This window comes from Octopus sinensis, unplaced genomic scaffold (genome assembly GCF_006345805.1).
Source record: "Octopus sinensis unplaced genomic scaffold, ASM634580v1 Contig12447, whole genome shotgun sequence".
Taxonomy (NCBI): Eukaryota; Metazoa; Mollusca; class Cephalopoda; order Octopoda; family Octopodidae; genus Octopus; species Octopus sinensis.
In genome coordinates, this window is record NW_021832602.1 from 242810 (window position 1) to 259783 (window position 16974).

At 35.0% G+C, this 16974-nt stretch overlaps 1 protein-coding gene across 1 annotated transcript; it reads right to left on the reverse strand.

The window, feature by feature from the left end:
- Positions 1 to 13742: 13742 nt before the first annotated feature.
- LOC115229338 (innexin-19-like) lies at positions 13743 to 14782 on the reverse strand. Its single transcript, XM_029799705.1, has one exon. The coding sequence runs from the start codon at positions 14727 to 14729 to the stop codon at positions 13743 to 13745; it is 987 nt and encodes a 328-aa protein (XP_029655565.1). The 5' UTR covers positions 14730 to 14782.
- Positions 14783 to 16974: the final 2192 nt, after the last annotated feature.

A 16974-nucleotide genomic window follows, 5' to 3' on the forward strand; every position in this document is an offset into this window, starting at 1 on the left:
AATCACCTTGGGGCGTTCCAATGCTTGTTTTGAAAGATCTTGATTGTACGGGTCCGATCTTCACCGTTAACTCGGTGTCTATAAGTAGTGCTCGAACCATTCTGATCGAGTCATTGTCAAGATAGTTTTGAGGATCTCCATTAGCTTGTCTCTGCGGATTGTATCAAATGCCCTGCTCATATCAATGCCCAATATTGTGGTCGCCATTTTAAATTTCTGAGATATGGCACAGATCCATCTATGTCCCCATACTACATCTGCAGTTGATCGCCCAGGCCTGAATCCACTTTGGCTAGCCGACAGATATTCATTAACAGGGTCCTTAATACGTTCCAGTGTTACGAGCGAGAAGATTTTCCTTATTGTGTTCAAGAGTATGATTGGGCGAATGTTGTTAAGAGGACCTTGCGGCTTGTTGGGTTTTTGGAGAGGAATTAGCGTTCCTTTCCCAATAGGCGGTATGGTATTTCCATGGAACATCTCGTTCAGGAGATTTGTGATTATAGTTGAGATCTCCATTGGGGAGTACTTTATCAATTCACCGTTGATGTTGTCTGGACCCGCCGCACGGTTGTTTTTTAATTTTTTATAGCCTTCAAAACTTCAAGGTGTGTTATTTTGTTGTTTAGATAACGTTCTTCACCCTCATCGAGAGCATCGGCCCTGCCATTGAATAGTATTTCGAAGTGGTCGGCGATTGTATTTACCATTTCGATTGGGTTTCCAATTGTTTTCCCATGTTCATCGTGCACAACCAGTTTTGTTTTCTGTTGTCGTCGGCGTAGTAGTCTGATGGCTGCGTACATTTGCGCACCATCCTTTAAGTCTTCAACTTCTGATATTCGAGAGTTTAATAAAGCTTTCACGTATTTAAGATTTTCCTTCTTGATTGTTCTCGATATTTTCCTACGTTCTCTTTTGAGTTTTTCCTTTGCCTCCTTGTCGTTGGTGTTTTCAATTTTCAGTTGGATGGCTTTTTGTTTTGTTGCCATTTCGGCAACATTTGGATTCAATGGGTTTGAGTGGTTTCTGAATGCAGTCGTTCCAATGGTTTCCGTTGCAGCTTTGTGAATAAGTTTTTCTAATATATCCCAGCTTTTGTTTGGGTCTTTTACCGTTTCTGTTACTTTTAGGTTTTCGATGATTGCCTGGGAGTATTTTTCCTTGGTAACATCTGATGTAATCAGTTTTTCCACTGAGTATCTAATTCGGTTTGATTCATTTTCTTTTGAAAGAGGCGATCCAAAAATTCTTTTCAGTCTCAATCGTGCCACAATGACTTTGTGATCGCTCAGTGTAAGTGCCCCGCATATGACCTGGCATCCAGCAATCGATGTTTTTCTTCTTGTCTACAGATGATATAATCGATTTGATTATAGATGTTGACGTACTCCCCATTTTTGTTTCTTCTAGTCCCGGTCCACGTGGTTTTATGACGTGCCGCATGAGGAAAGACCGTATTGCATAGCAGTAGCTTGAATATGCTGCAGAAGTTCACAAGCATTTCACCTGGTGCATTTCTTATCCCCCGTCCGTGTCTGCCCATGAACACTTCTTCACCACGGCCTTTGCCTGCCTTAGCATTCCAATCACCGGCAATTAGTATAAGGAAGGATGTTTTTATACTCGTGTAGGTCTTTGATAGCATGTGATAGAAAGAGTCTAGTTCATCCACGTTCTTCTTCAGTCTTCCACTTTGTGGGGCGTAGACATTTATAATGCTGATTATTCGATCCGTGTTGGTCAAAGTTTTTTGTCTCAGTTGTAGTACACATATGCGGTCGTTCACACGGTAGTATTTGTGAATTGAATTCCAAAAGGTCTTATGAATGCCAAACCCCTGCCCATAATGACGTGATTCTGATGGAAGGAGAATGATTCGATACTCGTTGTGTATCTCATCTAGCCCGCCTTTGACCTTCGTTTCTTGAAAGCATCCGATAGTTGCACCATATGCATTCAGATCCCGGCATAGGATTTTTCGCTTGGATAGGTCAGATAGTCCTCTGACATTGAATGATAGCAAAGTAAAATCTCTTTGTAGCCTCATATGTGATTAAGACTTTGTGCAATAGAGTTGCGTCACTAACTCAACCAGAGTGCTTTCCTTTTCTTATGTAATTTCAATGTTGACCAAACATGTGAATCGGAGAATTTTTGCTGAGTGCATTGCAAACGACTGTGATCTTGCTGTGCTTATTGACTACTACCAAACCTATTTGCAAAAAGCTTTTTTCAATTCTAATCATTACAGTTACAACATTGCTCATTGTAATTAAACTGGGTTTGAGGCTTTGAGGATCAATTCATTCTTGACAAGAAACATCAATTCATTCTTCAATTTTTGCTGCTAAAATAAAATCGCTTTCACTCAGATCGTTAATTTTATAATTCCAAACACGCAATTTGATCATTTCCCATGCTAAGAAAATATTCGGATGATGCTTTTCTTTTTTCCAACTTTTCTTATCACATTGATAAAAACTAACCCATCCTTAAAGTTTTTAAACTTATACTATCTTTCCAAATAATGTTCTTCAATAATTTTCAATCCAGAGTCCAATTGCATATAAAGAGGTTTAAGTACCTCTGCCTGTAATGTTATATCCTCCGAAACACAGGGTACACATTTTTTCTCTGTTAAATTATTAATTGGACCGTTTGTGAAAAAACTTCTGTTTCGTCCCAAGGAAAAACGACAGGAAATCGCTTGATCAGCTTGAAACCTTCGCCTTTATCATATAAATTGAAGGATAACTGATACTTAAAATTATTATTTCAATTGGAAATGGTTTGTTTGAGTGACCTTAAAATCTCTTCATCTTCTAAAAAGGTTCCATAAATAAAAATAACTCTTGAATCTGGCCATTTAGTTTTGAAAATATCTGTGCATTTAAAAGAAACGTTCTTGATATGATGCCCCTTAGCTACATGCTCTGGTAATTTTACAAACTGACAAATCCGTTTAATTCCAGTAAATGGCAGCTGAAAAAATGTCCTAAGATACTCCACGCCCTCTATCTAAACCCAGTTCAAGAGTTTTGATACTTGTCTCTATTGCCATCTCTTCAAAAGTCAAAAGAGGGGGTTTTCTATAGGTATACAGTTCTTGAGCTTTTTGTTGCCTTAAAAAAGTTTGCTGATCCGGTAAGGACTACGCATGATATATTTTTTAATAGGGAATAGTCAATCCCACCGTATCCGTATCCCCAACAAAGTAAAGCCTCTTATTTTCACGTCTATATCACTTAAATTGACGACATAACCAGCCCAAAGCGTTTTATTCTTGTCAAAAAGACTTATTCCAGAAAAGTGTTGATTAGGATCAGCTGTCATCTCCAGAGTTAAAGAGGGCTCGTCTTCAACATCAAGAGAGACAATTTCCCACCAAGCAAGCTCGGAATAATCCAGAACAAGCTGTGAATAAGATTTTATAGAAACAAAGAATAAAGTTCGAAGACAATGTAATTAAAGTTGATTTAGGTGTTCAGTCAATCGATTTTGATACTTACTTTTCATTCGCGTGAGTTTGCCGAAAAAAGCTTTACATGCATAAGATAGTTAAAATATGTAAAAAAAATTTCACCATGAAAAGTTTACTGTACGAAACAAACAGAAAAAAAGTACAGAGGCTCTTAATTCTGTTATTTTTATTTATTTTTCAAAAGAAAATTTATTCGCCTTTCATAAAAACATGAAACCTTGAAAAAGAAAATTATTCAGTCAATTTAAAAGTGATACAGTGGAACTTCATATTGGGGCGACCTCGGATTTTGGCATCCTCAGGTTTTAAGGCACTTTGAATTTCTACTGGAAGTTTCTTTCTATCAAGAATAAATTCTTTATAAGATAAATCCCGTTATGAGGCATTTAACCTTATATATAGTTTTTAGTACAATTTTTTAAATTTTATTGTATAATAAATAATTATTATATGTTTTTGTTGATATGCCAAAGAGAATTTCTGTCAAAGACAAATTAGAGATTGCGAAGGGTTTAGAACAGCGGTTCTCAACCGCGGCCCGCCACAATTTTGGTGCAACCCGATTAAAATTATAAAAATATATTAAATATTTTGCACATTAATGTTTAAATAATATTGTTTGTGATGTCTGATAAACGTGTTAAACGAAGTAGAAAAATTATTCATGAAAATCGTGCATTTAACCCCGAATGAGAGGAAAAATTTTTTGTTTTTGAAGAAAATGGTAACGCACATTGCCTAATTTGTCATTCTGTCATACGATGTCTTAAGACATATAATGTCGAGAGACATTATTCGAAACATTCTTCTGAATATGATTCACTTCAAGGTGAATCAAGAAAAATAAAATTTCAAATCGCAAACTACAAACGAATTTGTTAAAACAGCCCCACTTATCAAGATCCGTAACATTAGCTTCATACAAAATAAGTATCTACTTGCAAAAAATATGAAGCCATATTCAGATGGAGAATTCATTAAGCAAGCTATTCATATATTTACAGAAGAATGTTGCTCTTCAGAAATTAAAAAAATTGGTCGAAACTTACAGCTTGGCAATGATACAGTTTCTCGGAGAATTGAGAGCATATCTGACGATCTTCATTACCAGCTACTCACTTAATCCAAGTTTTTCGTACACTATTCTATTTCTCTTGACATCACTAAAGATATCAGTAATACAGAACAAATGGCCGTGTTTATTCGGGGTGTCATGCCTGACTTCAAAATTTACGAATAATTTCTCTCGTTACCTAGTTTTCATGGTTCTACTAAAGGAGTTTATATATTTCGCGAATTTCGCGATTGTCTTGAAATGGCACATTTGAATCCTTCAAAAATGTTTTCAATTGGTACAGATGGATGTCCTTATGGTTGAATGGAAAACTGGATTTCAAGGTCTCGTAGCTGGATGGCGAGTAGATGATGAGTTGAGTCCTGTGATTTGGCATCACTGCATCCTGCATCAAGAAAATTTAGCCGCGAAATCTATGAAAATGGACCATGTTACAAAAACGGTCATTTCGATCGTAAATTTTATTCGATCCCGTGCTTTAAATCACCGGAATTTCAAGATATTTCTCGAGGATGTTGACGCCGAGTATGGAAATTTGCTTATGCATACAACTGTACGATGGTTGAGTCGGGCAGCATGTCTAAAAAGGTTATATAAATTTAAACTAAATCGCATTTAGATTTTATGACCTTCTCCCGGAGATTATGCATTTTATTGACAATAAGATATTTTATCCTCAGCTTACTGATAAGGAGTGGATTACAGATTTAGCATTTATGGTAGATATTTCTACGCACCTTTCAATTTTGAATACTTCTCTGCAGGGTAGGGGCAAACTATGTCATGAATTGTACGGAATGGTTTCTTCATTTATCGAAAAACTACACACCTTTGGAATAACAAATTGAAAGTAGAGTTTTACCATTCATTTCCCAATACTTTCAAATCACAGGGAAGATGGATTCTATGAAAAATATATCTGCGTTATTAGTGACTTAATCGATGAATTCGAAACACGTTTTAATGATTTTAAAGAAGCTCTACCTATTATGAAAATATTTTCGTCACCTATGGAAACAGATGCTGCACCGCTCCATACATACACTGGAACTAATTGAAATGCAGGCAGATTTACAACTTACCGCGCATTTAAGTCAAGTGAACTATTGGATTTTTGGGGTCGAATTCCACAGTGGAAATATCCGAACTTGGTCGATATGCTCAAAAAAATGCATCAGTCTTCGGACCAACGTATACATGTGAAGCTCTTTTCAGCAAACTTACGCAAATAAAAACAAAGTATCGAAATCGATTGACTGATGGACACCTAATCAACTTTTACGCACATCGTGTTCGACGTTTATTCCCTGTTTCGACAAAATAATAGACGCCAAACAGAATCAAGTCTCTGCATTGATTTTTATTACTTAATAAAGCCTTCTTTTCATTAATAACATAAAATATTTTTTGTGCGGCCCGCAAAGATATTCTTAATTATCGATTTGGACCATGAGCTAAAAAGGTTGAGAACCCCTGGTGCAAATCGACGAGTGTAAATTTTTTCACAGAAAGTACCATCAAGGTCATTGGCGATCAGGCCATTGGGTGGAATAGACAGGGAAACTAGAAAGTGCTTTTTTGAAGAAGTTGCTGGTTCTTTTTTCCATTTATCCTTTAGACAGAACAGCGGAAACACTTAATGAAGTTATCGTTCGACGCGTACTTCCCGGCACCCATATCATTACTGATGGTTGGGCAGCCTATAGTGGGATTTTTACTCCCTGTTTCGACAAAATAATAGACGCCAAACAGAATCAAGTCTCGCATTGATTTTTATTACTTAATAAAGCCTTCTTTTCATTAATAACATAAAATATTTTTTGTGCGGCCCGCAAAGATATTCTTAATTATCGATTTGGCCCATGAGCTAAAAAGGTTGAGAACCCCTGCTTTAGAAACTAAAAACCCTGTATACTCGTCATCTTTGGAACTACGGAAGATTTAATAGGCAAGAAATTAATGCCGGCCATTCATAACTTAAAAAGAGAAGGCCAGCTCCCAACAATTTTTGTTTGTTGTGGCTTTGCAAGAAAAGAAAAGACGCACAATGTTTTTCGAGGAGAAATGAAAGACGATGTCAATAAACACTTTCATGTAAAGCCAATTGATGAAATAGTTTGGAGGAACTTCCAAAACCAGGTTTTTTATGACCAATCTGTATTCGATAACGAAGAAGGTTCCATGACCACTTGTGCGAGAAACTTGCAACGATAATATATGGAAAATATGTACCGGATAAGTGGTTCTACACCGAAATCACACATCTTATTCCCAAAAAAGCAGAGAGATAAAAATGGCTCCATAGAGCGTTGCATAAACTTACAAATCATACGGGAGGGCCAGGATAGAAAGAGCTGCTGGTACTAGAGAACGTGGGACAAAAAAAGAGCAAAATATTACTGTTTTCCATTGGAATTGACTTCCTAAAAAGCTAACAAATACCCCAATAAAGCAACTCACAAGCAGAGAAATTGCCGAATATAAAATAATCTCTACAGTCAGTGAATGTGCTATAAATCCCAAAATCTGACAACAAAAAAGAATGATAAATAAGAAAAAAGGTAACCAGATTTGCCTTCTTTCAAAATCAAATAGCCCATTGCATTAAAAGCGATCCATTTCTCGAAGCGTTAAAGCAAGAGATATGACACCCATATAACCATTCAATAAATCGTTTCACAGAAGTACAAAATGGCAAAAGGTACAACAATAAGACTGCTGACTAGAAAAGAACGATACGCAAGATCAATTTTAAGAGTGATGTGTACGAGGTAAAGAACAGATAGAATATATGATAGGTCTACCAAACACGTAAAGAGGCAGCTATTGCTCATAAAAGCTGCGCCAAAAACTAAATGGGTGAGATATTCCGAGACAGACCCAAGAATTAAATCAATGAGAAAGCATACGATAGAGCCACTTTGAAGAACTTGAAAATAAAAATAGATCGAATTAGCGTTGCTGATGTTTCAAGGTTTGGAATTTGTAAAATACGTGGTGGGATTCTCTTAGTTTCAATTGGGATAGGACTCGAATTTTTAACAACTTGATCGTTAAAATTTTTAATTTCTAGGATCCCATCAATTAAAAGAAAGAGAATGAGTGGGACTTTGTTAAAAGATTGGATGGCATTGAGAGGAGTGATTTGATGTAAATAACCAAGCGCAATCCCAAAAATAAGAATTTTTTTATTATCCATGCAAATTACGAGATTGTGATTTCCATTAGAATCTGTTAGGTAGATCTTGTCGTTAATCTGTATGCAGGCATCTTTTTTGATAAATTGCTATTATACGTCACACCATAAAATAGACAAATGCTTTAATAACAACGCGTGTATTTGAATCCATACTTGTATTGAGATAGATTGTAGAACATTAAAAGTGTTTTAATCATTCAATTAAATGCTCTTTGAATCTCGAATTTTTAACAACTTTATCGCTAAAATTTTTAATTTTTAGTACTTTTTAAAGAAAGGATGTCAAACATGCGGCCCGCAACAAAAGTACCGTGAAGTCCGATTTTATGTTTATAGAATACAAAAATCATTTGTATTTTTTAAAATATAAAATATTTTTAATAATTAGTATATTGTAATTTTTGTTTGAGAATTTCACATGTTTCTTCTGGAACTAAAAAACGGTGTTTGAACTCGGAAAATGTTCCAACAATAGTGACAGCATCTCCGTAAGGATGCTAAAACCTTTGCAGACGTAGTGAGGAATTAGTTCCATAGTCCTTCTGAATACGAACCTTTTAAGTAATTATTAGGGCAACCAAAAAATTGCACTTTTTAATAAAAAAAATTGCAAAAATGAATTTTAAAAATTGTAAAAAATTGCAAAAATAATTTTTTTTAATTGTAAACATTACATTATGCAAAAAATTAACGATCCCCACTATTGAATAACTTAAAAAAAACAACAGTAAATGAGTCTGAATGGTATTAATTTTATATTTTGATATTTCTTTAACATTTAACCTGCAAGATGATTCAGATGGCAAAGGATATGTTTCCTGCTCAAAAAGCCGTATGAGGGAAGGATGTCTGATTTTATAAATTGGTATGTTTGCCTCCAAAAACGCTTGTGTTACTTTGATCCCCCAATCCTTTCGAGTATCCGTTATCGCCGAAAGAAATGTTTGTGAACTCTGAGATTAATTTGTCCATTCTATAAATTTAAATTCAAAGAAATACTGTGTGCTTTTAAATGTTTTTTTGAAGAACGGTGCGCATCAACAAAAAATTTTGTGTCACACCGTACAACAGTTGAGCAATTGGAGCAAAATAATTCCCTTCACTGTCAATAACAAACTCGGGGAATTTCTTTGCATAAAATGAAATTTTCTGTGACACTGTCCTTTTACCCATTACAACAAACAACTAAAACACGTTTTAATAATCTTTTACTTATAATTATATTATTTTTTAATAAAAAATTTTTTTTTAATTTAAAAAAATTGCAAAAAATTGTAAAATGATTACAAAAAATTGCAAAAAATTGCAAATTTAAATCGAATAAAAATATAATTAAAATTAATGTCTATTCATTACTTTATTATTTATCGAATTTTAATTAAATTATATTTAATTGCAAAAAATTGCAATTGGTTGCCCTAGTAATTATAAATTAGACACATCATCTCCAGTGTTAAATTCATATTTCTATCTAGGCACTCCCATTTTTATTCATCCTTTTTTAATAAGTAGAAATCAGGTCAGCGACAATATGCCTCGAATCGTCATACTGTTTCAGTGGCACGGCAAACTTGCATATTTTCTTACGACTTGATGAATGATGTTTCGCTTGATTACAAAAAATGTCCTTCTGCAAAGCACATCCAGAGCATTATACCCACAATGGTTTGTTTCGTGGATTTCTGGAGAAATGATTTTCATTTCTTCTGTGCTTGTTAAGGCTATAACAAGCTTGTAAAGTATAGCTTTCCGTCAATAAGAATGAAATTTTTGTATTGGAAAAAAATGCCATTTATCCAAAAGTAGTTCTAACAAAATATCCTTTTTAAGCTGATAAATAACTTTTTATATTTTGTTGCAGATTGTTAAAATGAATAAATATTATTTTAATCCTTTAAAAAGTTAAGAATAAACAATTTGTCTTTTCAGTCTTCATCCTGCAAAGTTGTTTCACTAGTCTGTCCGTACTATGTACATGTTCGTTATTTTGAGATCAATCGCTTTCCAGACAAGTAAAAATGCTTTCATAATTACAACTTTGTTTAAATGTTTGTAAAATAATTTTACATTAACAATTTTTCAGATAATTCCAAGAAAGGGTTTTTATGCGGTTGTGACTTTTCTTATCACTTCGATTACAAATCCTAAGAGTTTTCTTACAGAAAATATTATTATTACACATTCTGTAGGAACATAGACAAATTCCGCTCTCAAAGGTCCCGGAATCCGTGGTATGTAAACGATTAAGGTGGCCCGGGGCATGAGAAAGGGTCCTCTAGATGCACGGAATGAAGTGGTCTATGAGGAGAGAATGGTGGCATGCGCAGATTCTTGATAACTGTACACAAATTGTCCAGCTTAGCAATGATTCGGATTTATCGATAAAGGAAGATGCGAAGTCTAGTCTAGTATTTTATTGTGTTTGAGTGATCTAATGGCCTGAGTGGAAATGTGGTTGTTTATTTGTTTTAAAATAGTTGATCCGTTTGTTGGGAGAGGTATTTTTAAGAATAGTCTCAATTGGTCCGAAAAAGTAACGATGGTATGTCTTTTGTTCCTTGACAGAGGAACACGATGTTGTTGAGGAGTTGGGCTATCCAAGATCTCATTGAGAAATCCACGCATTTCTAAGTGATGCCTGACGCGAAAGATCTTGGAGTCTTAGTGGAGATAGTCAATGGGCGTTAATGGGAGACACCAATGACTGTACTGAGACTAGCGTTCTGGAGGCGTTAGAGTTTTTGTAGATTCGTGAGGAATAAATTTTGAGATTAGCATGGGCTAACATAATTCAGAGATTTTCGAACAACTTTTTATATACAATTAGTAGGCTTTCTTTTGTTTGACCGAACAATTGGCCCGATATGGCTTTTAGCTTGTGTTAATATTTATTAGGTGGTGCCATGACTTTTTAACCCTACCGTATATAGATCAGGAGCTGACATTAAACTGTCGTCTGTCAGGGGGGTGAATAAGGTCACTTGAATGTGTGTTTGATAAATCTCTTGAGAATTTTTGAGATTATCGAGAGAAAAGAAATCGGTCGGAACCATATAGAATCACATCGATCCTTGTTTAGTTTAAGAATTGGGATGACGATTAATTTTTCCATGTCATTGGTATTATACTCAAATTTAATAAAGTCAAAATGTTTAATAGGTTTGTCGATGTGGGTCCCCTCCTCCTGGCGACATTCGGATGCTATCCTACGCTTAAGCCTCCATAAAAGTGCTTTCTTCTATTTTTTGACCAAATTAATTTCTTATGCAGAGAAACATATATTAGTCCTACTTACATTGCTGGTATTGTTCTGAAACTGTAAAAATAATTAAAATATTGTATTTAACACAAATCAAATTAATAGTATAAATAATTTCAATCAAATTTGACCCAAATGATTTTCTGAGGATGGAACACGCATTTCACATTCAGCTAAAAACAAAAGAAGGTCGTCATGTTCATTCTTCAAATGTTCATAACACAACCTCAACTGAACAGCCTCCTCCTGCTTTCTATCACTTTCACACTGAACAGCATAATAAGCAGAATTCCATTTCTATCACTTTCACACAAACATACTACCGACAACTCGCATTGTAGTGAACGCAGCTGATCCTCAAGATAGCTAATGTGACTGGCCATCCTCTCCATTTCGGGAATCTTCCCCAACTCGGTTTCCTGTCTCTGAGACTTTTTTAAAGCATCGATCTCCGTGTCCTGCAATGATCAACAGAATTACCTTTTCTGCAATGATTAAAGAATAATATTCTGTCAGCGTCTGTTCCTGAACGGAAATAACAGTTCTGGGAATAGACGTGTCAATCGATTCAAAATCCCCTAAAGTAATAAACAACGATAAAACCTCTTGATCGAGCCACAAATCTTAAAAATTGAGGATCGAGTGAAAATGACTCGGGGACGAGACTTATGTTCGATGCCGAACAAGACAAAAACAAATCCGAACAACAAAACAAGTCCACTCGATCCAAAAAACATTGAAATGAACCGCATCCACGCACAAGAAAATGTATTATACTCTCTTTGGTAAATTCGGGTACCGTATCTTGGTTATACACCAACAAATAAGCCAGGAGAATCGAAAATAATCCTGTCATTGGAGAATCAGCCTCCCCACTGCAAACATGGCCAATCAACTAAAATAATAATTTAAAGTTTACAAAATTCATAAAATTTTGCATTTGAAGTACACAGTGAGTAGTCTTGGCAGACTGAGCAGTCCACGTGGATAACAACATGATCATTCCGCCGGATACGAGAAGGGACAAATCCTACAATAAAGATACCTTTCAACCTTCATTAAAATCTCAGCACAATGGTACAAAAGTAGTGTTGGAGGAAAATGGGCACTCGGGGAGACCTGAACTCTCAGCAGATCGTCCTTCTGGGATTCCTCCCCCAAACAGCTCATAATCACAACAGAAGATAGAAACACGGACAAATAATCATTACTGAGTAGTCCCCCACATAAAACACGCCCAATCGAGCCACCACCACTTTTTATAGTCGACGTGGGCAGGAAAGTTTTTATTACGGACTCTCTCCTTTTCTGGTTGCTATCAAAATATGCTCGCAGACAATTAAGAATCCCAACTCTGACTTGGCTACTCCGACTGGTTTCCATCATCCACGTGGTTAAAGTGATGACCAATGGTCTACTTAAAAAGAAGAATAATACTTGCCAGAAAGAGGCATAAACGAACTTTCCAATACTTCTTGACAAAATGCATTTCCTCGAACTACATCTGTCACTACTCCTAAACACTACGACTAAATATGAAGCCAAATACATCCAGAAACAGATCCCCAGGTAAATCAGGTCGGAATGTCAATTCTACGAGACTCTTCAACAACCCAGACTTTCCGATATATTCCTGAAAGCGAATAATCGAATGAGAAGTGTTCCTTCTATTCACAAGAGTTCCTACAACCTGGAAATAAGACTTTAAACAACTTTGAGCAAAAGAAGCAGACAGACCGCATTGGTTTCGTTGATATCACTCAACGAAGAGAGGAAGGACGTAAAATCCTTAAGCGAAGGCCCCTCACAGAATGCCAGTTTGTTAGAAGAGTGGTTGATTAACAAATTTAGAACAAGCAAAAGAGCTTCCTCAATGACAGTTCCTTAGGAATAACACATTTATATCACCTCCAGTGACAAATCCCTCTAATTTGATGATATTTACTGCACGCAGGAATCCGTTGTTGAAAACAACAAGTCTTTTGACGTCTCTGTCTTCGATTGTGAGCTTAGTTAGGAGTGAGAGGGCAGCACATCTGAGAAAGTCCCACTTATCATCCAATAGATCGGTCAAAACAGAAAAAATTGTGGTTGAATCGGCCAACATGAGTTCAGTCAATTGAGGACAGAAATCCACAGCTAGAGAATGAAGAATCTGAAGGCTATATCGAAGAACGTTTTTCTCCGGACTCTAAGCAGTCAGTGATTAGTTTTACTGTGAAGAAATCCATCAAAAAACTGAGTGTTTGAGGAGAATAGAGGACTCTTTTTTTGCTGACCATTTCCTCATTATGCTCAGACATGGTTTCGTAAAGTAGTTTTAAAGAAAGAGACAATACTTCGTTGTCCTCTCTAAATGTAGAGTTAGTGAAGTACCTGTGTTGTTTGAATAAGTCTATGATTATGTCAATGTGCTCAGGTGTAATTAAAGATGAGTATTTATTGGTGAGAGTAGCTAAAGACTTGAGGGAGTCTCGTATATCTTGGAGAAGGGTTGAGGTTTTAACTCTGTTGAAAAGGTTGTTGATCTTAAAATGGTGAGAAGGGGTTATACCACTTCCTTGGGTTCATCTTGCTGCTCGTGGGGAGTTTTACTCCATAGATTTGCCATCCACGACATCTGAATATTTTCCACCACGTCAAAAAGATTACGTGTTATAAATATTTAAAAATTTTATATTAGAAAAAAAAGTCCGTAAAGAATTAAATAAAGAATAAAGTCAATTTAAAGGATATCGTCTTCAAAAGGAACCTCATCAGGAACCTCATCAGGAACCTGTTCAGGACCAACCCTGCGAATCTTATAGTTCTTGTAAAGACCACTGACTAAGTCAGTCACACATAGATCGGTGGAATTATTAGAAATCATTTTCAAAGCAAAAACCCCATCTTTCATTAAAACATTTTCCACAAATTCTCTGAGAATAGAATATAAATCTCCTTCATCAAAAAGATCATCTCGAATGTGTTTTCTTATGTATTGAACACTGCTATTTGTAGACACCAAGTACCAACACCACTTGACAAGACTGTAAGCGTTGAAGCAGACTATCATGACCAGCCAGAACCAGTAGAAGCAAAAAATAGCCTCAGAGAATAAATTTATAGGAAGCACACATTGCACTGTGTAACGATGTCCTTTGATTTCATATCCAACTTCCCGTACACGCAAATCACAATAAGTGACTCTTGGAAAATAGTAAGAATCAGCATTTGGTTTCCCAGAATTAAATTTGTGGAGTAATTGAATTCCATAGAAACTAATTTCCCCACTCGATAGCAGCATGTCTGTAAGAACGCACTGAACAACTGTGTTGACAAAGTACATAATTTTTGTAAAAATATACAACCGACAGAGGTAACGGTCATATTTTTTACCGCCACAAAATATAATTGCCATAATTTCTTTTATAATATCTAGCTTGTTTGATTTATCCCACCGCCTTCTCATGTCAAAATATCGGTTAAAATACTCCGTCATTAATTTAATGATCTCCTCTTTGTCCTCAGTGTTACCTGCGTCGATATACTTGTTTGCCGCTCTGATCATGCTGTTAAGGTTAAGTCCGCTTTTCTCATTATTTGCTCTCCAAAATAGGCATGGGATTTGATAGAAAAGAGCCAATCCAAGCAGAATGAAAGGCATCCATTGATAATAGCGAAGTTGAGGTTTAAAATTTAAATCGTCGGTTTCAGGAATATGTTGGTCCATGGGAATATTATATGTGTTTTTTACCCAGCAAAACTTTTCAGTATAAATAACATAATCATCTTAATTAAAGAATTTATTTGGTACTAACATATAAATTGTGCTGGAGACCAGCATTGGATTGTAGTTCCGACATATTCATAGGTCGTAACTACAACTGCAAATAAAATCAGAAGCCAGGATGAATAAGTATGATTAAGACGATCAGTTCTGTCGTCGTCTGTTCGAGCATTTACAACGTTTTTGACTATTTCATACAAGTCCATCTGATAGCCAATCTACATTTGCCGCAAAATCTCATATATATTTGATAATAAAATTTTAATCTTAAAATACATACGACAAATACTAATATATGTGTTGCAAAAATAAATTTAGATTAAAAAACATTTTTATGAAAATGAATTAAAAGTTATCTCGAAATTTTTATTTATCTGGATTTAGATCATTTTACCTTAAACAATTAGATAATCAAATTTTTCCAAAATCATATTTTTTTCAAGATTGTAATAATTAGAATACACTTATCGGGGAATCACTCTCGTTGTTGTTCCTACATGCAATTTAAAAGTAATATTAAGTCGAAAATGCTTTTTGAGAGATTATTTACAATACTTTCTTTTAAAAATTTATTTGTGGTTTTATATCTTATCTAAAAATAAAAATATATATTTTTATGTCAACAAAAATATGATGTTGATAGTTTCTAGATGACAAAATTAATTAAAGAAAAAAAACTGTTTATACTAAGAGCATCACTTGAGAACAGCAAGTACTTGCTCTATGTTTATGAAGTTTTGCAAGACTGATCATCGGGAACACAAGATGAGCAGCCCTCATAAAAACAATCTGCATCCAACTTAACTATTATTTGCAGTATTTTGTAATCACTCCAGCTTTTTTTGTCACGCAAATAATTTGATTATTATTAAAAGCACTTTCACAGGACCAAAGAATGTAAATTAACTAAAATCCCTTTTCGAAATTCTATTCACCTGATTTCTTTATCGGTATTTGTTCCTTGCTTCTGCTCTTAGTTCTTCTAGGTTTTTCGCACATTTAAGTTTTCTTCCAAATCATTAAGATCATTGTTTAAAGCAGCGGTTCTCAAATGCGGCCCTCAGGATTTTTTTGCGGCCCCTCTAGAGTAACTAACTTTTTTAATCTTTTATAATGTTAAAATTTAATTATTTATTCTTAAGGTTAAAATAAACTTTAAATAAACTATTTTAGCGTGGCATTTTTTATTCTTCCTATGTCTCGTTGTATTAAGAAAAATTTTTATGGTCCATTGTAAGGAAAGGCACAGTGCCTTATTTGTTATGCGGTGCTGTTCAAAAATGCGTCCATTGTTAATCTTTACGAATTAATTCCTCAAGACAAATTCAAAAATATAACACACAATGCATATATGAATATATCAATGTTTGGATCTACTTATTTATGCGAATCAATATTTAGTAAAATGATTCGAATAAAAAATAAATATCTTAACAAACTCAAGGATAATCACTTGAGTCAGCTTTTACGAACTTCTTCGACTTTACTTATCCCGGATTTCAAAAACTTAATAAACAAATAATACTTTCTTTTTAGTTACAACGCCTTTTGTAGATTTTTTAGCTTGTATTTCTTTATAAAGGAAATGGAAATTAAAAAAAGAAAAAGAGTCCAAAAACTCATTACGCATCAGCAGTGGCTTCACTTCGGATTGGGGATTGGTACCGTTTTGTTCCTGTGGCAGTCGAGACTTCGGGTGTCACAGGAACTGTAACTGAGTCATTCCTTAAAGAAATCGGACGAAAAATTGCTCATGTAAAAAACGACTGAAGGGAACCAACATGGCTTCGACAAAGAATAGGTTTGGCCGTTGTTCGCGGCAATGCCTATTCGATTATGTCGTCAACCGCGGAAAACTAGCCTGTCTTATAATTAACTCGTTTCTGAAATAAATTTATCCTAATTAAAAAAAAATATATAAATATATAAAATATTTTTTGTGCGGCCCGCGAAGCTAATCTGATTAATCGATTTGGCCCTCGAGCTAAAAAGGTTGAGAATATTTGTGAAAAATATCCTAAAGAGTTTACAATTACACCAAATGGAATGCTTTTTTATAAATTATGTGAGTTACATGTGACATGCAAGAAACAATTTTTTGTGAACAAACACAGGGAAACACAGAAACACTTTGCTCATTAAAAGAGCGAAAGAATGTTTATTTAATGAACAACTTCATGAAGATCTA